The following is a 23,813-nucleotide window of genomic DNA, read 5'->3' as shown; positions in this document are numbered from 1 at the left end:
AGTTTACGAATATGAGAAGAAATTAAACTTTCAAATGAGTGTTATTTCGTTTCATCATTAGCACAAACATATTGTATTAATAATAGTTTTCGACATATTTCACTTTAAAACTCCATGAAGCATTTATAATTATTGGAAGTGTCCTCGTAAGAAGTTCTATTTACTTTCGGTACTTCTTATACTCGATGTGAAGAGGCTTAATCCACATCAGATGTCCTACTGGTATGTGAGTTAAAACTAAAAGATGCATTATCGGCGGATATCTATGTGTCAAATCTTCGTTTGATACAATTTTTCGAGTGAAGACTAAATGTACTTGATAGGTTATATAATATAGTATTTCAAATCTCTTTTTCTACTTTAGATCTTATAAGGAGGATTAAAAGAGAAAAGAAAAAAAACTTTTCATTTGGGGGCCTCTATATAAAATTCTAGAACGAAGCTAAGAGGATCAACAACGTTTGGGAAAGGGGTATATTTTGTACCTATTTAATACTAGCAAATGCTTCCACATTAGTGGCGGTTCTAACATATCACAGTACAAATAAATAAATCAGTTTTAAATTAAAATATAATTATACAATTCGATCTTAGCCATTAGCTCAGGTAACAGGGCTAAAATGTAATATTGCAGAATGGAAATCCCAAGCTGCAAGAGATATTTTGTATGTCAAGCATGAAACCTCAGCTTCTTCCCACGTGTAGCAAAAACGAATATTAACGGCAGGATTTTTTTTTTTTTTTTAAGATAGGAGAAAAAATGGAAATAGTTGGAAAGGAACCAAGAAAAGATTCCGGAGCAAGACAACAGGAATGTTAACAGTTTGAAAGTAAACTTTTTTCTTTTTTATCAAAAGAAAAAATGTCTTTGACGTCGAATTGTTGAAGTTCCTGGTTTGCGTTCCGGAATTAACTGACTGCATATATGCTCTCATTTTTTGTTAACATTTTCTTATGTTAAACAGGATGTGCAAGAGTGTATCTAGTAACTGTATTTCAAAGTGAAAGAAGGTATTAACTAATCCTACAGCTACCACAGTTTCGAAGAATGTTTCTGTAGAAAATCTAATTAGCGTTTCCTATAAATTTTGGAGAGGATTATCTCGCTTAGTGGATCTGATGCAATGGGCACAACTGTAGTATATTGCTAATAAGCATTATAAGTGTTAATTTCAGGTAGGGCACGGTGTCGTGGGGTGAGCGTTTTCCTTGTGAGCTTCGGGCCCTCCTTGCTGTTCTAGTGCCTAACCCGTGCGTCCTTGTTGCAAGTAGTCCGGGTTTGATTCCCGGCGAAAAAAAATATTAAAATTTGAACGCATTGCGGTGGTTCGGATTCCAGCTCCAACTGAAAGTCTGTGTTTCATATATCCTCGCTGATGATTTGATTGGTTGAGGAGAATTTAGTGTCCCTTTCAGTATCCTGTGAACTACTTTTTAAATAACATTATTACTTAATTTTAATAACTGTATGTTAAAACTATTGTGTTTATTATAAATTGAATACAACTATTATTTAAAAAGTAGTTCAGAGGATTCCAAAGCAATATTATACGTAATCAAATGCAGTTGAGTTCGGTCTCTGTTTCTCTAGTCTCTGTTTTAACTTAGATTTTGGGAGAAATGATATTCTGGAAACACTGAAAATTCTTCAGGTTCATATTTTATGTTGTAGAATAACATTATCTATGATTGTGGTAAGTTGCATTTCATTATCTCCTTTCACTTATGAAAAACAAGCAAAAAGAAAACTTGTAAATTTTGTATTATATTCTTAGTATATCAAGCTCTTGATAAGGTGTAGGATGGAAATGCGAATACAGTGGTTTTGTACTGATATTCCCTTGATCAAAACAATATGAATTTGGACAGACAGAGGTCTCTTCCTTAACTTCCTCTCTCTCTCTCTCTCTCTTGTGATTGGAGAGTAATCAGAAAAAAAAAAAGATTTTTTTCGCATGATCAATATACTTGAACAGCGGCTAAGAATAGATCAGAAGAGAAAGTGCTCGAACTTACTTTATCACTGGAGTCATGACCCGATTAAATAAAGAAACAAATATAAACGAAACAAAAGTACTATACACCTGAAAACAGAAGGTATACTCTAATGACTAACAAAGATTAAGCAGAACATACTACGATGTACACCGCCTTATACTCTAGACTACAGCCTTGGATTATTGATTCCACGCACTGGTTGATTGATACAATCTTTTCCTAATTCTGGATTTAAACTAAGTTTTATCCAATTTCTCTTTAACACTTCTTTGTTTCATCTGAAGCAAAATCTTAATTAAAAAAAAAAAAAAAACCTTTTCTCAACAAGTTCCAGTAGCTAGTATTTTGAGTTTTTAGACGTTCAATTGTTTCAACAATTATCGAAAAGGAAGTATGAATGCAATTAATATCTTGATGGCAGCAGTAGTATCATTTTCTAATGCTAGAAAAGAGTATTCGAGGGTAGGAAAGATACTGTATTTTCTACAGGAATGTCCAATACATATGAAAATACCGATTTAGAACGTTAATAATGCTAAAATGATTCGTAACTTCAAATATATTCAGAAATAAGCAAATACCCTTATAATATGCACAAACCTTATCTGCGTTTAACTGCAGTATGTATCTGCATTTTTAAAAAATCCAGGTCCTAGTGATGATTGTATTGAGTCCCATTAGCATTATTTCTGTATTGGTAGACATCTCAATTTCATTAAAATTTAAGCTAATGCCAACAATTCTTTTCCTTCTCCGAGTGTCGAATCCAGGTCTATTCGTACATTATCAAGTTCCAACCATTCGGAACAAGATAGGACTGCTGTTACCTATTGGAAACGAGCGTAACTATTTTCTTTCATACTATTCAACCGGCATTTGAGTGTCTGCCTGTTTGTCTTTCTGTGTGTTCGACGAAAACTCGCAAAACTTAGCATATGTATTCCTCCAGCCTTCCGAAATTACCCTATTGTTTGGGGTCGAAACTTCACCCTTATTGCAAGTTTGCACAAGTGTATGTAAAATAATTTTGAAGAATAAACTACATAAAATTTATTCAATTTTGACAAAACGTAGTACATAACTTATTTAGGACATTCCGATTAAATTCAGTGATTGGGACTGAAATTGGTGGAGTGGCTAAAATGCAGTAAGTAACTCAAAACTTGAAGTTTCTTTCATGATTTTTAAAAAAAGTTTCCTCTGTATCTGTCACCAAAATTATTCGATTTTATGCATTGTGGGATTTAGTTTCTGCTTATCAATCATCTCCACTGTTTGGGGTTAAAGTATGTCAAGAATAAAGAGGTCCCGAGAAGAATCTAGAATGAAAAATAAAATTAATTTTAATGCAAAATGGCAAATATTTCTTTTATGGTTTCCCAATAATACCAACAATACCAATAGTCCAATAGTCCCAATAATACCAACTGTGTGGATTTAAAATCAATGAAGAATAAAAGGGTGGATTAACTTTCCCTTAATTAGAAAATATGTTTCATGATAACTTTTCTAAATAAAATATTCCATGCTAGTGGAATATGGCATACATTTTTCTGAGGATTCGCAGTCATCCTCTCTGCTTGGGTTTAAAATGAGCCGAGGATGAAATATTAAAATTAACTGCAACCCTTACCGCCGCGATTTAAGATACAGGTATATGTTCTTCGATAGCTTGTGCAAGAATATGGTGCATATGTTCTATGGACTTTTCAATATTTGCAATAACTACTTCTTGGGTTGAAATCAGAATGAGGTAGTAAATTACTCCTTTGCCAAAAATAATGTTCCACGAAGATTTCGTAAAGAATTCTCCAATTTCTATGTCATAGAGCAATTGGTAAATGAGACTATTGCTTCTCGTCTCGTCTCGGAAACGACTTTACAGTCGCGATGAAAAGCACATTATAAAATGTGACACGAGATGAGAAATTTCACAAGTCTCGTTGGAAACATTAGTTCACCCAACTACGAGGGCCGTTCGGAAACTAACCTTCGATTGGTTAAATAAGAAACACCAAAATAAATAAGAAGAATTTATTATATATATCTGAAATATACTTCTTTGCTCTATTTTTCAACATGTAATGCGCCGCTATTCTAGACTTACACCATAGCGCATTACACGATATGTAAATCGGCAATAAGGATTTTGGTACGCATCTAAAGATATAAACTTTTTAAAATATACAAACTTTTTTCGAATCGATAAATATAAATAAGTAGGAAAAATGGTGTTATAATGGATATACGTAATAGTGAGTTTTGAAAATAATAATATGCAGCGATAAATAAAAGCAGATTCGGGGAGACTTTCTGTCCCTCAATATCAATCACCATGTAAACAATGAGGTAAAGAATATTACAAACTTTAAAACAAATTATTCTAAATTTTAAGTATAAATAAAATTCAGTGGCTATTTTGTAACTCTTATACATAGATTTCATGACAAGTGCTAACCTATGGATATATACTGTATGTATAATGATTGATAATCTAAGTTAAACTATGAACATAGAACATCAATTAACAATTTATTTTGGGAATGATCTCCAATTGAATACTGTAGGTATATATACGCATCTCTTGTTTATAATCGGAATATAAATATGTCCAGGTGGAAGCTATCGATCTGAAAGAAAGAAATATATTAGATTAATCGATATATATTAGATTAATCAACGAATGAGAAGAGAAATATATAAACATAATGGTAATAATAATACTATAGATATAAAGTAAAATAAGTAAGAATGAATATGAATGAATAAATAAGTAAATAAATAAAATACAGTAAAATATATAAATATTATAAAGAAGAAAGAGAGAAAAGAAATGATATACTTACCACCTCATATTGCATTAGATCCGATGGGAAGAGATGTAGATCGTGGTATACCTAAATAAAGAAGAGAGATTCATTAATATATCCATGTGTCAACATTTTGAGTGATCTATGTATTTATCGCCTATAATAATGTGCTGAATATAATAATTTGGAAACAGGCAATAAATAAGGAAAATTGTACTTACCTGGTATGTGTACTTAATCTAAATAATACTTACTTTACATATGCAAAATTTAATTCGTAGATTTCATTTTTCTGTTTAATCTTGCATAACATTACTCTGTTCAAATTTTACTTCTCCAAGAAATAGTTCTTCTAATCACTGTGACCTTTAGGAATTTCCCACAAGTGGGATGGCGACCGTTGCTATGGGCCAAACTTCTGCTCAGTTCATGCTAGGACACGTTCAACGTGATCCATTGTAGAACCGAGCCCACAACTAGAATAACTGAACCAAAACTATAAGATCTAACAACTGTGTTGTGTGTTGTACTGCAAAGAAACTGGATCCAACATAACATCAGTAGACGTCTATTTGTAAAATGCATACGACAGCAGAACAGTTTCAAAGAGGTTTGTATAATAACGTCTTTATATAAATTACCATACTGTGTAGTCCGGTACGACAAAGGGCATTACAAACACAGTTTCCATAAACATTCAAGTACTTGTCATATCTCTGCACTAGCTTACAAATTCCATCAGAATAAAAATCTACGTCCTGTGCCTGTGCATTGAGCCAGTCTGTGACCGTATCTTTCAGTTTCTCATCACCAAAGCGCTGAGATCCAAGCCACTTCTTCATTCATCAGAAAGCTCCGAGGTTGTGAAACGTCGATTTTCACGAACTTTTTCATCAATATTCTGAACGAGTTCATCAGTAACTGATGGTCTGCCACTCCTCTCTTCGTCATGAATGTTTGTTTGTCCATTTTTAAATGAACAAACTCCTTCACTCATCACACTTGTTCCATACACGGCACAAAGTTCCCGATGAATTGCTGCTGCCTAGGGATGCACGCGAGACGCGAGAAGTCTCGTCTCGTCTCGCGTCTCGTCTCGCATTTGCGAGACGAGACACGATACGAGACTGAAAATTTTATGCGAGACGCGAGACGAGACGAAACCATGCGAGACGAGACTCAGTCAAGTCTCGCACGAGAAGTCTCGCGAGACTTCTCGCAGTCTCGCAACATTTATGAATTACATGTAATTATATATCTAGTGATTTTACATTTATTGAATTTTCTAAGTTGAGCGTTAATGCCTCCAGGAACAAAAAAGTGATTGGGACAATAGACATTTTATGAGATTTATTATTATTCAAGGTTGATTTTCAGAATTAAAGCCTTCTTTAGTTTCTAAACATCATTAAAAAAGAAAATCTTTGTAAATTGAAAATTTATTACAACATCGATTTAGGACTTTATTTTGCGACACAAACACATACACGCGGGCGCGCACGAATACATGAACTTCTATTTTTTGGTCTGAAAAGCGAATAAGACTCCCATTTGCTGCAAAATATAATATTTCTGTTGTTTCTGTCTTTTTCACATTACTACTAGCGATTTATGTTCGGGGATGGCGGGGAAATCCCCTTTCGTCAAAGTTTTTCCCGGGTCCGGCTCGCAGAAATAACATGATATTTTTACATGGAATAAGTATTTTCTTTCTATATATTTATAAAAAACATCCCCCTCTAGTTCGGAAGTTTAATTCAAACACTGGTTTGGTAGGATGGCCCTATAGGTTTGATGCGAGATGGTAGGAATGGCCCTATATCTGTCAGTAATTTTATTTTGTAGATCTGGCAACACTATATAAGTTGAAAGCGAAAGTTGCTAAAATGCGATAATGCAACATTGCTACAAGCGCGAACGAACCAAAAGAATTGGGTCGTGTTGTAAGGAGTTCTTTTGTTGTCTGCAAGCGCTTTTGGTGGTATAAAAACATCTTTATAATGGAAAATCACCCTTCAAGGAAACGACCAAAACGTGTAAATGTTGATAGTGGCGACGATAATTTAGAAGAGCCAAATATTGCTGGAGATCTCTAAGCTGGAAAACAATGTTGGATCCAGCAACAATTTATGCTGGTTTTGCTGTAAATTATGCTATTAACCGTTTGGGGATCCCATGGTACAATCTGTACCATACGGGATGTTTCATGGTACATTGCGTTTAACTCTCTTATTTGAGCTTTTAAGTCCGTTTTTTTTTTCAAGTCCAGAGGCATTGTAGAACACCTTACGTATGGTTTCACACCTTCCTGCGTCGAGACATAGGAGGTAATGACGTCATAATTCCACAATATATATTTTCTTTTAATATTGCAGGGCCGGTCTATGTTCATTATTTTTTGGCGGGTTTATTTTTAGACGTAGAAGATTGAAATTTTGCACAAACACTCAGTCCACCGAGTAGTATTTACTAGATTTTTTCAGATTTCTGCGTTAAAACATGGGGGATCCAGAGGGGCAAAAGTTGAAAAAAGGGATATTTTACCAAAAAATCCATTTCTTCGCGATTTTCCCGCCTTAGATACATGATGGAGACAAGTGAAAGGTACCGCCTGATAGGCAGTTCTATTCTGAAGAGAATGATGTGCGACACATGACCCTAGGTAATTATGGAAGTGTCAGGGAATTTTTATGAAAATATACTTCTGTATAGGGGAATTTTGGACATTTTCGGCATTATTTTTTGCGGGCTTATTTTTGCACCTAGAACATTGAAATTGTGCAGAAACATTTAGTCAACCGAGGAGTATTTACGAGATTTTTTTCGTACTTTTGTGTTAAAACATGGGGGTATAAAGGGGCTAAACGTTGAAAAAGGGAAATTTTTACCAAAAAATCCCTTTCACGGGATTTTCTCGCCTGAGATACATGATGGAGACAAGAGAATGGTATCGCCTTAAAGGCAGTTCTATTCCGAAGAGAATGATGTGCAAACCATGATCCTAGGATAATTAGGGATGTCTCAGGGAATGTTTAAAAATTTCCCTCTGTATACGGGAATATGGGACATTGTCGGTATATATTTTTTTTGGCGGGCTTACTTTTGCACCTGGAAAATTGGAATTGTGCATAAACATTCAGCCCACCTAGTACTATTTATCAGATTTTTTCAGATCTCTGCGTTAAAACAGGGGGGTCCAGAGGGGCTAAAAGTTGAAAAAAACATTTAGACCCAAAAAATCCCTGTTTTCGGGATTTTCCCGCCTTAGATACATGATGGAGACACGTGAATGGTACCGTCTGAAAGTCAGTTCTATTCTGAAGAGAATGATTGGCGTATTATAGTCCTAGGGTAAATAGAGATGTCTCAGGAAATTTTTTACCTGGGATCATGGTGTTTTACGGTAATTTGGGACATTGTGGGGATTTTTGATAAAATTTTCCCGCCCTTAGTATTCAAGATAGATACTTGAAATTTGGCACATACATTTAGTATACCAAGTACTATTTATAAGAGTATTTTGAGATCTCTACGTTTACACAGGGCCGTTCCAGAGGGGCCCAAAGTGTGAAAAAATTTTCCCTCAAAATTTTCCCTTTGACATCACTTTTCCCTCTCCTGGTATATGGTATGAGCATGCAAGTGATACCATTTGAAAGCCACTCTATTCTGAAGAGAATGAGGTATGAACTATGATCCTAGGATAAATAGTGACGATGCAGTAGCTGCTTGACTGAAAGTCTTAAAAAATAGCCCAAAAAGCCTGGTACCGGAAAGGGTTAATTTGACGAAAACTAATGGTCCAGGAATCAAATTCCAGCACAACTTTTCTTTTAATTTGGACCGGAGGGGACACAAGTTCGGATACCATGTTGAACTTTAGATTCCGTCTCCTTAGGATGTTATGAACATTCATCCCAGGGAAAGCAATGGCAAACCACCAAGGATTCAGCTTGCCAAGGGACTTTTAGGCGGCCTCTGCCTTCGGACAGAATATCACATCATCATTCATTAACAGCCATAGAATAACACATTGCAAAATTTTGACCAGAATATATGCGAGACTGCGAGACCATGCGAGAAAGTCTCGCGCGAGACGCGAGACGAGACTCAAAATTTTATGCGAGACGCGAGACGAGACTTCACATTTGCGAGACGAGACGAGACGCGAGACGAGACCAACATTTGAGGCTGCGAGACGAGACGAGACTTTTCCATTTCTCGTCTCGTCTCGTCTCGCGTGCATCCCTACTGCTGCCGAACATTGTTTTATCGTAAGAAAACGTATAACAGCTCGCATCTCGCACTTGGCGGGGTTTTCTATTGCAACACACATTTTGAGACGCTACAAAAGTGGAACTAGTGATCAGACAATCTTCACTCTAGCACAGCTAGATGCAGACTGATCTACTGCGTACAAAAAGCTCACAGATGACGAGAAGAACCCTAGCAGAAGTAGTGTGACGTAGGTATGGGCTCGCCCACTTTTCGCACGGGGGTTTCAAATGACACCACGGAATAGCACACAGATAACTACCCGGAGTGGCAGACGACATCTAAGTATAGACCACACCTCAAAAACCGAAAATGGACTTGACCGTGTCGCTGACCTTTCACCGCTACCCCTCTTTTAGGGTTCTTCTCGTCATCTGTGAGCTCTACATCTGTGAAAAAATGGTAGATCTGCCTCCACTACTTCGCGCACAGTAACCAATCGAGGTTACTTTCCGAAGGCGCCTCCTATTAGAATTCAAGCATTTTTTGTGCTACATGATTCATAGTATGTAAACTATAAATTGATAAAGTAATTATAAATACTGAATTATAAATACGATGAAAGAGCATTTATCAACGTTTAAAGATATGTAAATCATTTCGCAATATACTCCAATTATAAATATGGTTTAAATGAAAAAAATCTTCCAATTTTATACATTAAAATCGTACTTTTATTTCCTGCATAATTTAACGTAATCTGAATACAGAGAGTATTCCAAATGTTTAACTTCTTTAAATAGATTAAATTTTTAAAAATTCTGATTAAAGTATATGATTTAACGATTTAGGCTTGAAACTATTTATGCAATACTATTTTTAACTATTAAACTACTTAAACTATATGCAGTGGCGTATTTACGATTTTGTTTCGGGGGATGGGCTTTTTTAACTTTCGGGGGGGCTTTGCCTGAAAATATGACATTTCTGCAAGATATTTCATATACTTTACTATGGTAAGTAAGATTTCGGGGGAACTTAAGCCCGGAAGCCCCCTAAATACGCCACTGACTATATGTAATATTCAGTTATTTTATTAAGGAAATTACATTCCATGTTAAAAAGTAAGGTTGCCTAGTTTCTATACGAATTAATTTTTAATGGAACGCTTTTATCTAACATTTGATTAATTGTATTCTGTTACATTAATTTATACTTGGAAGGGGTCAAAAGTTTAGTGAATTCCTTTGTATTTTATATACACTCCGAAAATATGCCTTACTAAACTCACTTGCTAGTAGCACTATGTTGTGAACAAATTCTATGTTTGGGTGCAAACATTGATTGAAGAATCTGGACGATATATATTTTTTTAAATAATACTGATTATTCATTAGTTATCCCTATTATTATTATTATTATTATTATTATTATTATTATTATTATTATTATTATTATTATTATTATTATTATTATTATTATTATTATTAAGTATTCTGCCTTTTTGGTAAATCCTGGATTTTTTTGGGACTTGCCGTGTTTCTTCCGTGTTTCTCGATATTCAGCTTCCTCTTTTAACTCCCAATATTTTCTTCTATTTTCCCAATCATCAATCAGTTATATTCTTCTTCTTCCTATTCCTCATTTTCCTTCCATCTTTCCTTCTATGACGATATGAAGAAGACAATTTCTTCACAAGATCAGTCCAATCCAATTTGCTTTCCTACGAAGGATAGTGGCTAGAAGCGCCCTCTTCTCTTCTATCCGTTTCAAAACATCTTTGTTTGTTGCTCTTTCTGTCCATTTTGTCTTCTCCATCTTCCTCGAACACCACATTTCGAAGCTCTAAATATTTCTTCACAAACTTCCGTAGTATCTTCCCTACATATAGTTCAATTTCCACGTTTAAGGCTGCCTAAAATTTAGTTGTTTTGGAGGACAATGCGGTATTATCAATCTTGTTTGTAAAGTTGAAGTAATTAACCTGCTCTGAGGTTTTCTTTTTCTTTTCTTCAATTTCTCCTGTTATGTATTATGATTAATTTTCTTATGTTATACATTTTATATTTTATTTTTTCTTCTGGCTTTCTCCAACCTGTTTTAGTTTCATAGTCAATCTTTAATACCTTATTTTGTAGAACTTGAATTTGAATTACACTTTTCCAGAAGTTTTATATTGAATTTTTAATATGCATCATGGGTCGGCCATTTACTTTATCATAACTGGGACAAGTAGCCTCGTTACTATTATCCCCATTAAATCATAATAATTCATTACTTTGAATTTTCTATTAATAAATCCAAAACTCTACTAAGACTACTTCCAAATTCACGTATTAATATATATACACAGGGTGTTCATTTATTATGTAGCCAAAATCCACTGATGAAATCCTCACACCTAAACAATAAAAAAGTACATATGAACACAGGGCAAAAAACGCTTTGTCTCAAAGTTACGAGATGCCGAAATCGAGGAAATTGTAATTTGAGGCCGCCTAGCTCGAAAACTTTAAGAGATATCAAATGTGGTTAAAGAAATATTAGAGGAACTAGTACCCCCTCTATCTAAATACCTATATTTCAAAGTTGGGTTGTATCGGCGCACATGGTTTTAGAGAGAAAGGTTGAAGAGCGGAAACTGTACCGTAGCTCCCTCTATAAAATCAGTAGCGCTAATACGTCCCAACTCTGAAACATGGTTATTCCTAGTTCCTCTAATATTTCTTTAACCGCATTTGATATTTCTCATAATTTTCGATCTAGGCAGCCACAAAGTTACGTATAATTTTCTCGATTTCGGCGTCTCGTAACTTTGAAACATAGCGTTTTCCCTCCTATGTTCATATGAACTTTTTTTTTATTATTGTTTAGGTGTGAGGATTTCACCAGTGGATTTTGGCTACATAATAAATGAGCACCCTGTATATATTTTTACAAATCAAAACAGGATGAGAGAAAGTTTCCGAAAATCAAGACGAGAAACAATCCTTCAAGAATCTAGATGAAAAGAAGTTTATTCAAATTTGCAAGACGAGAAGCACAGGGTGATGCGAATTATCAATAAAAAAAAATAAAAAAATCTCACATGTTTCCACAATGCTCAACATTACTAGTAAATAGATCCTGCAGTATCTTTGCTTATACTATCATTGCAGATGTAACTCGACTGGCCATGTAAGTTTATCGTACAGAAAATTAACCCTTTAAGGACGGTTATCAGTCTTTCTTCAAAGACGAAACAAATGGACGCCCTAAAAGGTATCCAAGCCTATTGTTGGATACTGAACTACTTATTACACAAACTAAATGTAAATGAGGCTTATAAACCACACTTATCCTCTCCATTCAGATATGTTGATACATCACACCCGCTCTTTCCGTCCAGATAATGTTTATACAGGGTGTTTCAAAACAACACCGACAACATTTGAAGGTGATTCCTGACACCAAAATAAGACAAAAAGTATAGACCAACCTGGTATAATATAATTTTAGCTCAATGTGTATTAAAAACTTTTAAAATTAAAAATAAAAAAAAAGAAACAAACAGGATGAGGTTTTGTAAATGAACTTTTAACAAAATAAAAGTGAAAATGTCCAAATACAATAACAAAATAAGTAACTGCATACAGGTGAAAAGCCAAAAAGCAGGATATATAAACCATAGAAATGGTAAACAAAGGGGTAAAATTGGGCAGTCCTTTGACAGTCGCTCCATCAGTCAGGACAACTTAGAGTCAACCATCAGAATCTCATCAGGATGGACCTCAGCCAGTACCGCTATAACCCTCTGTAAGTACTTATTAATTATGCCGACCAACAACGCATAAGAAGTTCGTGCGTGGAGGTCTTCCTCCATGACAGGCATTTTTTGTTAAATCTGTAATTTCTATATTATTGTCATGACATTCTTTATGTACTACATATTATTGTCATAACCTTTTCTTTATGTAACTACCTTCATTAAATTATCAAAATGCATCAAAAATAGTATTATCCTACTACCGAGCATAACAATAAGCAATCTCCCACAATCATTTATTCCAATAGTAAACAAAAACCATTATTTAAAGTTACGAGACACTGGGTGCACAAATGCTTCCTTTTGGAGTTATAGGCTGCAGAAAAATATGAAAAATGAACTTTAAAGGCCCATAGCTCCAAAACTATGGGACATACTGTAGTCGGGTCAAGACTTCACATACGAACTAGTATGTGCCCTATCCACATATCCAAGTTTCAGAATCCCGCCGTACTTCCGCAACAATTTTCATGGAAGTAGTTGTGAGTACTTCACATTAAATGCCGGTAGCCAAACTCCCTGTATAAAAATTGTTGCGTGGGTACCTTAGGATTCTGAAACATGGATTTTTGGATAGTGCAGATATTAGTTCCTAAGGGAAGTTTTGACCCGACTACGGTAGGTCCCATAGTTTTGGAGCTAAGGACCTTTAAAGTTCATTTTTTCATGTTTTCGGCAGCCTGTAACTCAGAAAGGAAGCATTTGTGCACCCAGGTTGGTATATACTTTTTGTCTTATTTTGGTGTCAGGAATCACCTCCCAGACGTTGTCGGTGTTGTTTTGAAACACCTTGTATACTACATCCTTCCTCAATGGAACGTTCGGTTGCGTGTATATATGCCACACCAGACTCTAAAGAATCCCTTTAGGGTCGGCTATTAGTCTTTCTTCAGGGACGCAAAAATGAACGTCCTAAAAGCAATCGAAGCCTATGATTAGGTATTGAATGATTTATTTGACAAATTAAAAGCAAAGAAAGCTTATAAACAACACCCGTTCACCCCGTTCAGACTTATGTGTATATATACTACACCCATCATGAAAGGAATTATCTGCTGTGTATCTATATGATACGCCTGTCTTTAAGAGGTCCCTTTAGAGACGGTTATTTATCAGCTTTTTTAGACACAAAAAGGGGTGCCCTAAAAGACAGTCAAGCCTATGGATCAGTATTGGATGACTTATTTGACAAATTAAACACAAATAAGGCTTATAAGCCACACCTGTCCTCTCCATTCAGATATGTTAATACACTATATCCGCCCTTTCCATCCAAATGGTGTTTATATACCACTCCATTCTCTACAGAACGATCGATTGTGTGTCTATATGACAGCCTGTCTCTAAATTCTCCCTTTAGGGAAGGCTATTAAATTTCACACACACACACAATGGACGTCCTAAAAACCATCTAAGTCTATGATTGATAGACAAATTTAAAGCAAATGATGCTTATAAACAACACCCATCCTCTCCGTCTATAGTTTATATGCCACACTTGTCCTTGATCGCTTTGTCATGGATTATTATGTGTGGACCCTTGACATTATGGTGACTGTAATAAGTAGTTTGAACGGAATGATCGGTTGTGTGTATATATGCCACGCCCGTCTTTAAAGTTTTCTTTAAGGATTGAGCTATTAATCTTTCTTCAGAGACCCAATAAATGTACGCCTTTAAAGCCCTCAGAGCGTATGCTTGGGTATTGAGTGACTTATTTGACATATTAAAAGCAAATGATGCTTATAAACCACACCCGTCCTCACCGTCCAAATGTTGTGTTTATATACCACACACATCCTGAACAAAATGATCGTTTTGTCATGAGATAGCATGTGTCGGCCATTGACCTTATCGTAACTGGGATAAATAGCTTGAACGGAGTGATCGGTTGTGTGTATATATGCCACACCCGTCTCTAAAAGTTCCCTTTAGGGATTAGTCTTTCTTCAGAGACGCAAAAATGGACGTCCTAAATGCCATCGAAGCCTATAATTTGGGTATGGAATGTCTTATTTGAAAAATTAAATGTAAATGAGGTTTATAAACCACATCCGTCTTTTCCATCCAGATATGGTTATGTTTATATACCGTGTCTGTCCTGAACAAAATGATTGCTTTGTCATGCCATGAGTTACAAGTGTCGGGCATTGACTTCATCATGACTGGGATAAATAGTTTGAACGGAATGATCGGTTGTGTGTTTATATGCCACTCCCGTCTCTAAAGGGTTAATAAAAAAAGTCAAGTTATCCCATAGTCATATTTGGATTTGAGCCGTCCAATTATTTCTTATAGTCTACTAGACATTTACTCGTCTAATTTCCACTAACCACGGACAACGTTTCAAATGAAAACCAAGAGAGTTGTTTGTTAATAGGTCACGTCTGCAGCCAGTGAAATGATTTTTATATCAGAAGCTTCTTTCACTTTTTCCCTGAAGCTGCAAATGTATTTTCCGGCGTGATAGTTCGCTTGGATCAGTGAACAGGAAATATTCTCTAACAAATTTCCCCGCTTCACTCCTTCTATCCTTTTATTTCGTGTCATTCACTGTTCCATTAAAAAAAAAAAAAAAAAAAAAAAAAAAAGCACGACAATGCAATCACAGTCAGTTTGTACCTGTCGAAGACATAAAGATTCATTTGATGTTCTAAAGACTTCTGTAGTTTCTTCTTCAACACAACAGGAAAAAAAAAAAAGAGAAAGAGTTATCCTTCCTAAATTCTAATCTATCTTAGTTTTATGGTGTTTGCTTATGTGTAACTGAGAAATTCAATTCCCATAGTCTTACATTTAAGTTACTACACCGAAGTTCTCGTGGTGCGACTGAAACAGACTGTGAAGAAATTTAATAAGAATGACTGGGCAGGAGTATTGAATTCGTGTCCTTCCGATTGGTAGGTGGGGATTTTAACTGTTCATTTACATTTTCTTTGTATCAATAGTTTCAGTTTTTGCCAGCCAACCTTTTTTTGGGGGGTGTCACCAAATCACGATCACAACTGAAACTAGAGATGAAAACAAATTAGGGAGGAATGAAGAGATTATCCACAATTTTGTAATGGGAAATAACGAAATTATTAGTCATTTTATGATTTTCTTTTTCAAGTACCTTTTTTTTTTCTTCTTCTTTAGCAGATCATACAATTAAGAAAGTGCTTTTACAACACACAATACTTGTGAGTCCTACGTTCAGTTCAGGCCTGCCTGTTTGGTTAGTTTTCAAACTAGCATTGCATTGTGTACTTACAAAAAAGGGTGTGCAACCCAACATTACACATGCATAATTTTGGTTACATAACCACCTCATCAGTGCTTCTTGCATTGTGTCATACGTGTTTTATGAGTTACCTAAATTCAAATTAACAGGCAAGGGAAAACGACCATGAAATAGATAATAAAAAATATGTTGTTATAACAATAATTTATTTAGCGAACTTCCAGATAAAGCTTGCGAGACCAATTTATCTGACATTAATAACAATGGGAAAGAAAGTGAAACTAAGTTGGTCAAAGTATATATTAGTGTGTCATCTTAACATTTGCCTTGTGGCAATAAGGAAAATCCCTGTCAAAACCTCAGCCAGGATGACCCGTCAACGCAGCTCGGAGCCTCCTAATTGCAAAGCAAAAACGCTAACCACTAGCTTATGTGAGTATCACAACTATCAAACTATTAGGATCAGGGTTTAGATTTCTGGTCTTTCGGCGCTTATGGCCATTTAGCCCATCACGTTTGAGGAATGACGTCCCTCGGCGAGCACACTATTCGGGAAAGGGAAGGAAGAAATGATTTGGGAAGGAAGGAAGCGGCCTGGGGCTATATGTTAGGTACCATCCCGGCATTTGCCTGGTGGGAGTGAGGAAAACCCGAAAACCTAATTCAGAATGGCTGACCTGAAAAACTTTTTACACTTTTTCGACCAAATGTATCAAACTATCGTATACTGCATTTCGTATTCCTTTGTTTAACTCGAAACAAAGTAGAATTTTCTTGTTTTATTTCAAGTTTATGTTATATGACCTGAATTTATTCTAAAACTTCTCTCCATGCAAAATCATTATTACTACTAACAAATTTTACTTTGAAAAGAAGAAGAAAAGAAAAAGACACATAAAGGTCACTTTTTTTTTTTTTTTTTGCACGTTGAAAACACCGGAAAAGAATAAAAGAGTTTTTTTTTTAAAAGTAAAATCACAACGGGAAAATGTTACTTCTTCAAAAACATCGGGAAGCTTGAAAACATAAATAATAAAACTTTTTTGTCCGTGTTTAAGGGCGTTGCATGACTTACAAATAAACTTAAGTTTTTTGAATGATGATCTATGGATGTGTTTCATTACGCTAATGAACAAAGGGGTTAATGGTGAGTGAAAATTGTGAGCGTATCAGTTAATTGCTTAATAAATTTACGTATAATTACAAGAACTTTTTTTTTCCTTTTTGTTCTTTGATCTTCACGTTGCTTGGTAGTAGTATTGCATCGTAGAATGGCATGGCAGTGTGACTTTGGATACAGCTTCGTAGCCATTATAGTGGAATAGTAGGAGAAAAAGATGCAGCGAGTACCTTCAAGAGACATAAGCTGCTATGGCAATCTGAAGGATTTTGCTCATATACAGATCTGTACGTAGCGTAACGTTCATTACTCGGCTAACCAGCGTGTGGAAGAAAACAGCAGCGCGTGTCGCTTACTTCCGCCCAACGGACAAGGGGGAAGCTAAAAAAGAACATCTCTCGCAAAAGAGCCAAAAAGTGTCATCAACAACTGTTGATGTTTTAAGTGAAGTATGCTTTTGTACTGAGCTCCTTCATATTTGTGTGTGAACTTTTAACAGTGATCGGGAAATTTTGTGGTTTTGTGGTAATTGTGGAACCGTTTCGTCTAATAAGACCATTGATAGGTCAGCATATTATCTGAATGATTTTTCGCTGAATTACCACTGCTATTTCTGGAGACTGTGCAAAAGACCTTTCTAACTGGTTACAATGCTGTCATGGACCGGTAGCTATGGCAGAGAATTCACCAGCGTTTGCAGAAATGTGTCTAGATGTAAACTGTTTGTGTGTCTGTGTAAAAGCTGATATAATCTAAGTTTTGTTCAGTGAATAGTTCTTTTTTATTATTATTTGTTTTTTTTTTCTCTCTCTCTCTCTCTGGCCGTAATGTTCGCAATAGTATACTTCCTCCCCGTTCGTATGACCAGGTCACTTTCACTGTTTAGTAATGGGTTCTCGCAGTGTGTGGTTTTTTAACTGACCCATCAACTCAGGAAATTCATTGTCCCTTCGAGAAGAGCATGATCGTTTAAGCTGATGTATATAGTTCTGCGTGTGCTGTGTTACATCGTGTTCAATAATTCCAAATAGAATTGTGTTTTTTACATCACGAAATATATATGTATGGGAAAAGATTTTTTTTTTAAAAAAGAAATATACTAAATAAACCGCGTTAGGTAAGTCTAAAAACGAAAAAGAAAAAATTAACCGTTTCTTTGAGGTAATTTTTCCAGTATCGTCACTTGCAAACAATCACATATGTATGCACGCTACAATACTGACACGCACTAATAACGCATATGTTATGCACACAAGAATTCTCTTCTTCCTTTTCAAGTGATTTGGAAAGAAAAACCGAACATTTGTTCTCCGCTAATTCCGTGTATTATGTTTGTGTTTGTGTGAGTGTATGTGTGCAGAGGTTATATCATCTGGTTCGTGCAATGGTCACGCGCTTCGATCTGAGTGGTGAAATTATAATGGTAACAAATTCCGAAGACGGGAATTGTTTGTAACGGGGACATGCCTGGAGGTTCCTGTGAGCAATGGACCGGCGCCAGGACAATTTTCCTGCCACACGAGACGAGAGCGGAGAAGCAAGGACGAGCAGCATCCCTGCACGTCTGCAGAGCACATCTGAGCTTGAAGAACAGGATACTGTGGACCAAGATTCCCTCGAGGTTAGTTCTATTGGTTTTTAGGGGGAAATTATCGTAATGGTTACCGTTTTAATTATTTCCTTATGAATGGATAGGTCTTTCAATTTTTATATTACTGTACTAGCTGATTACTTGAATCCTAATTAATTACGCATTATTTCATAACTAATTCAGAATGATCGAAAATAATCATAAACAATTTCTTGTACTACCGACAAATACTGTCCTGGATTCGATGCCAAGTGCAGTAGCTTAATGCCTGAAGTATGGCTACGATCAGAGTGCTAATTCTTACAACTGAAAGGAGAAATTGATAATTACAAAAGATGCAATTTAATCGAATTTCCTAAATCAACACTATTATCAACTTATATCTAATAAGTGTTGGGCCATTCCATATGAAATGATCAAATTTGAAACTGAAATGTGGTTCATATGTTTCAAATTTTCGTTAAATTTTATACAATTATTGTGGTACTCAAACATAACACACTTGTAAAATTTTATAGCTCTATCTCAAAGTGGGCTCCTGTAGGAGCCGTTCAAAATATGGCGGTTTTGTGCAAAAAGCGCCAAAGTCCGCCCTCCACTTGAATTGTACGGTAATATTTTTCCCCTTGAATATGCCAAAAGAAAACCTCCTAATTCCTTAATATGATAAAGAGGAATACCAGAGCTACTTATTTTGAAAATTTGAAGTTGATGTTAGATGGGCCTTTTTCAGAAATAATTGACAAATTTTGGCATTTTCCCTCTTTTTTTCTCTCTCTTTGATGGTGAAATTCATATGGTTAACCTTACCTGGGCAGTTCATTGGTACAATATTTTAAATGTTACACATTCTAAGATTGTTTCAATGCAAATCACTTCTAGCGGTTTCAAATAACTTCAATATAACCAGAGATCTAGCGGTTTCAGCATTTAAGTCGAGGGCAGGCTTAGGCATTTTTTGCACAAAACCCGCAAATTTCGAATGGCTTCTACAGAAGCCCTCTTAGAGGTAGAGCTGTAAAATTTTACAGGTGTGTTATATTTGGGTAATACACCATTTGTACAAAATATGACGAAAATCTGAAACATATGAGCTACCTTGATTTGTTGATTTAATATAGAATGTTATATTTTATATTTCTCCTTTCTTGCCTCATTTAGAAATCTTCTGGTTCATACGGGCCACGGTGGCTCAGTGTTAGAGCGCTTACGTGTGGTGCATGGGGTCCTTGGTTCGATCCCTTGTAAGTTTGTAGTGGACAACATTGTGTCCGTGGGTTTTCCCGATTTCTTCCACATTCTCATTTCATGAATTTTTCCATCATCATTCATTTACCTTATCATTCGTCTCTGTTAGCCTAAAGGGAAACATTTTATTTCATTTTAAATGTGGGACGTTAAACTGAAAAAAAAATTCATTTCATTTTTCTTCTAGTTCATTTGTTAAGGAGTTTGATTTGCAAAAACTCATTTATATATCTACAGTGTCTGTCCGTGTGTCCGTCCGCCAAAGAGTCAAAAAGCCTCAAGAACTACTGAATGGATCACCGTCAATTCTGACAGAGTATACAAAGGGTCGAAAATTAGGAATCGAGTTTGTTGGTGGACGTGATCCATCTAGTTGATCCCAATAAAAATGTTTTTTCTTGGGGAAGTAATTATGGATATCATCCTTGCTTGATAGACTATCCACAATGCTGTTTAGATTAGCAGGTTAGTATAATGTTCAGGATGTAAAATAGTCTGTTCGTGGAACTCAACACAAAAATGAAACTAAATATCTTTCTGACGAAAAATCTAAAGGCATAAATGTTTTCTATTTTCAAATATACATTCATCTTACCAAAGTTTTTGAATGGGGAATTAAGAGTGAGCAAAATTCAAGAATTCAAACTTCAATTTTCACGGTACACATACACTGTAACAAACCAAACTTTTTCACGTTGTGTTCCCCGTAACAATACTATTTGTTTATAATCGATTTCCCTATATAATCGATTTCAGTTTATTCTGTCTACACTTTCGTACAAAATAAGTAAATAGCTTTCTTGTTTTGTTTTTAACTCATCCTTGGTTTAATGTTTTAATCAAGTTTCTAAAGATTATGCAGGTAAACATTGCTCCTCAGAAATATACTTTACATCACACCTACACAAAGAGGACTAGGTCATATGGCTCCTTTAAATTTTTTTCTTTCTTCTGTATTGAGTCAACTAATCGTCCAAGAAACATAGAATGCTGGACTTTGCTGCTGGTTACGCGTTAGGTTGTCTTTGAAACAAGGTTTGTGCAGGGCCGGATTAAAGGGGGGCTTAGGGGGGTTATAGCCTCGGGCCTCCAGATGGACAGGGGTCTCTACTCTGATCAAAATCTCAGCTAGTTATCTAAAAAAGAATCATAAATATACAATCATCATAATAAAATAAAACATGACCAAAAATATGAAACATATTCCCTTAACTTTGCTACTGTTCTTTCACAGGAAAATATTAGGCAAAGTCAGTAGGGGTCACATAGTTTTTTTTTTTTTTAGCCCCGGGCCTTTAGATGAGTTAATTCGGTCCTGGATTTGTGGACAATTTCGTCTCGAATTGTCGTAAAAATGATGTCTCGTCTCGAAAGAGTATTTCTGTTGGAAAGCTCTGTCTTGTTTCGTGGCCCTATCGATATTTGAAAGGAGTTCCTGTTTGTTTGTTTGTTTGTTTGTCAGCCCGGAAGACAAAAAAATCTCAGCAACTAGTTGTTGGATCACTATCAATGTTGGTCAGGATATAGAGGCTCCAAAGTGAGGAATCGAGTTCGCTGGTGGAGATAAATCATCTAATTGATCTCAAGATACGAATAATCAAAACTCAGTTTTCCATGTATTTGTCTAGAAGTAATTATGAATGTTATCCTTGCTTGGTAGGTTACCTGTGGAGATGTTGAGGTTAGCGGGTCCGTATAATGCTCAGGATGCAAAAACACTAATCTGTTCATGGAACTCAATGCTAAAATGAAAGTAAATAAATTTTTACTCGACAAATCTAGCTCTACTTTTAAATATTCATTCATCCTAAAGCATACTTCATTTAATTTGAGGTAAAATGCTGAGCCTAGCCTTTTTCAAATGTGACTTTGTTTAGGAGTTGGGTTTACCAAAAAGCAAAGCAAGCCCCTTCACGTGGTGGATCGCGGTGGCGCAGTGGTGTAGCATTCACATCTGGTGTGTGGGATCGATCCCTGGTTCGATATCAGCTCGCGCCAAGTGAGCTTTGTGGTGGATAAATACCATGTACGCGAGTTTTCTCGGGGTTTTCCCGTTTCTGTTCTTTATTCCACCATTTCATTCATTTCTTATCGTCACCGTCTCCTTTAGTCCACCTGGCATAACTGTGGTTAAAAGATTTCATTTCGTTTTTCCTTTCGCGTGGTGTACACTGTGACACGCTAACTTGATTAGATTGTGGGAGGTACCTATACTGTTCGCCGGCTAAACATATATCTGTAAGTAGTGTTGTAATTTAACACAAGGATATAGCATTTCAGGTACCGTAAAGGTGCCTTTAACTTAACTATCATCCTTATACTATTGTATATACAGGGGTAAAAGTGTGGGGGAACGCGAGGAGACGCCATCCTCTCACTTCACGAAAATATCTGTGGCGTCCCACCACTTTCTAAAAATTACAATGGGCAAAGAGAGGCACGGGGGACGGTGTGACGTCATGCGTCCCCCCACCTTATCAGATCCACTTTTACCCCTGTGTATATACAAATGAGAATAGTTCCTTTAAGATGGTTTGATATTTGATTTAGAGGTGACCAGATGCTGTGAATCAACTGTCACAGGAATAATACATTATTTCATTAAAGAATGTTGTGTGTACAGATAAATAAGGTGAAATCATGATTAATACTCTCACTTCTTCAGGCTGGAAAGTTCTTTCGTAGCAATTTAGACACAAAACATGATAACCCTTAACTATAGTAATACATTTGTATAAAATCAAGAATGTATAAACTGAATGTTCCAACTGTATAAATGTTCCAACTTCTCAATTTTCGGGAAGTGACCTGCTAGTAGTTACAAAATGCTTAAGGTCATGATGATGATGATGATGATGATGATGAAGATGATGATGCCAAACTAAATTTCACATTATAGAATAGTAGCTATTTGTTTTTTTGTTTTTTTGTTTTTTTACTTATGTTGATTTATTCTGTAATGTGTTTACTTTTCTTTTAACCCGCGACACATCTTGAAACGTAACTGTCATTATAAGTTTTACTATTTACCAGTGACGGAACGGATCATCGGGTCACTTGAGTCATTTCTTTTGTCCAGGTCACCAGGGTCTGGATATCATTTCTCAGAGGACGTGTGTGTGTGTCCTCGCTTCTCAGAGTGACACACATACCACGAACCCTGGACCACTTATACCGAGGGAGAACTGTCTTCTGAAGGTTAAATAAGATATGTTCCTTAATTATTTACAAGCACGCTTTTTTCAATATGAAATGGCGAGGGAAGCATATGGAACATTGTTGGCTTATTTTTTATTGATATAAAAGGGTATGAATCATTCATCTTCAAATTCACAAATAACTAACAACTGGTAAAACTTTCAATCCGATCTTTCTATTTACTCTTTACATGTTACAACTTCTTGAAGGCAAGAAAGGTTTCTCCACACATCCAGCACTGCACTCTAGTGGACAAACAGTGAACCTCCTCATTAAAAACGTATATTTTGGCGCACTTCCCCTCCCTGTCCAAAAGAATCCGTTGTTTCGGAAGCGGTGAAACTGTTTTTTCTTTTATGTCAGCAGGAGGGCGATAGCAGGTAGCAAGCAAGACGTCCCAGAAAGTTGCGCATCGTTCAACTCCTTGCAAGATGGAAAAAAAAATGTTTTATGACCCTTTCAAGACTATGTGTACACGGTGAAATATGGTAGGGTTTCAAGATTTTTTTTTTTTTTTTATGACGGCTACAAGTTCTTCTAACGTGACAATGTGGCTTAAGACATAAAAAGTACTTCGTGTTACCAGATATCCAAATACTTAGCAC

At 35.8% G+C, this 23,813-nt stretch overlaps 1 protein-coding gene across 2 annotated transcripts in view; it reads left to right on the top strand.

Annotated features, from left to right (window-relative positions):
* The window catches only part of Phlpp (PH domain leucine-rich repeat protein phosphatase), a 380,272-nt gene that overhangs the window by 80,589 nt on the left and 275,870 nt on the right, over window positions 1–23,813 (top strand). Inside the window, exon 1 of one of the 2 annotated variants that reach the window (XM_081740811.1) lies at window positions 18,477–18,792. The exons of the other annotated variant lie outside the window; for it this stretch is intronic. Within the exon in view, the coding sequence (XP_081596937.1) occupies window positions 18,658–18,792 (135 nt within the window). The 5' untranslated portion in view covers window positions 18,477–18,657. Of the gene's footprint in view, window positions 1–18,476; window positions 18,793–23,813 lie in introns of those variants that run through there. 2 annotated transcript variants of the gene reach the window in all.

The sequence above is a fragment of the Thermobia domestica genome, chromosome 2 (assembly GCF_964235325.1).
Source record: "Thermobia domestica chromosome 2, izTheDome1.hap1.1, whole genome shotgun sequence".
In the NCBI taxonomy this organism is placed as follows: domain Eukaryota; kingdom Metazoa; phylum Arthropoda; class Insecta; order Zygentoma; family Lepismatidae; genus Thermobia; species Thermobia domestica.
This window is presented reverse-complemented; position numbering and strand designations above follow the sequence as displayed.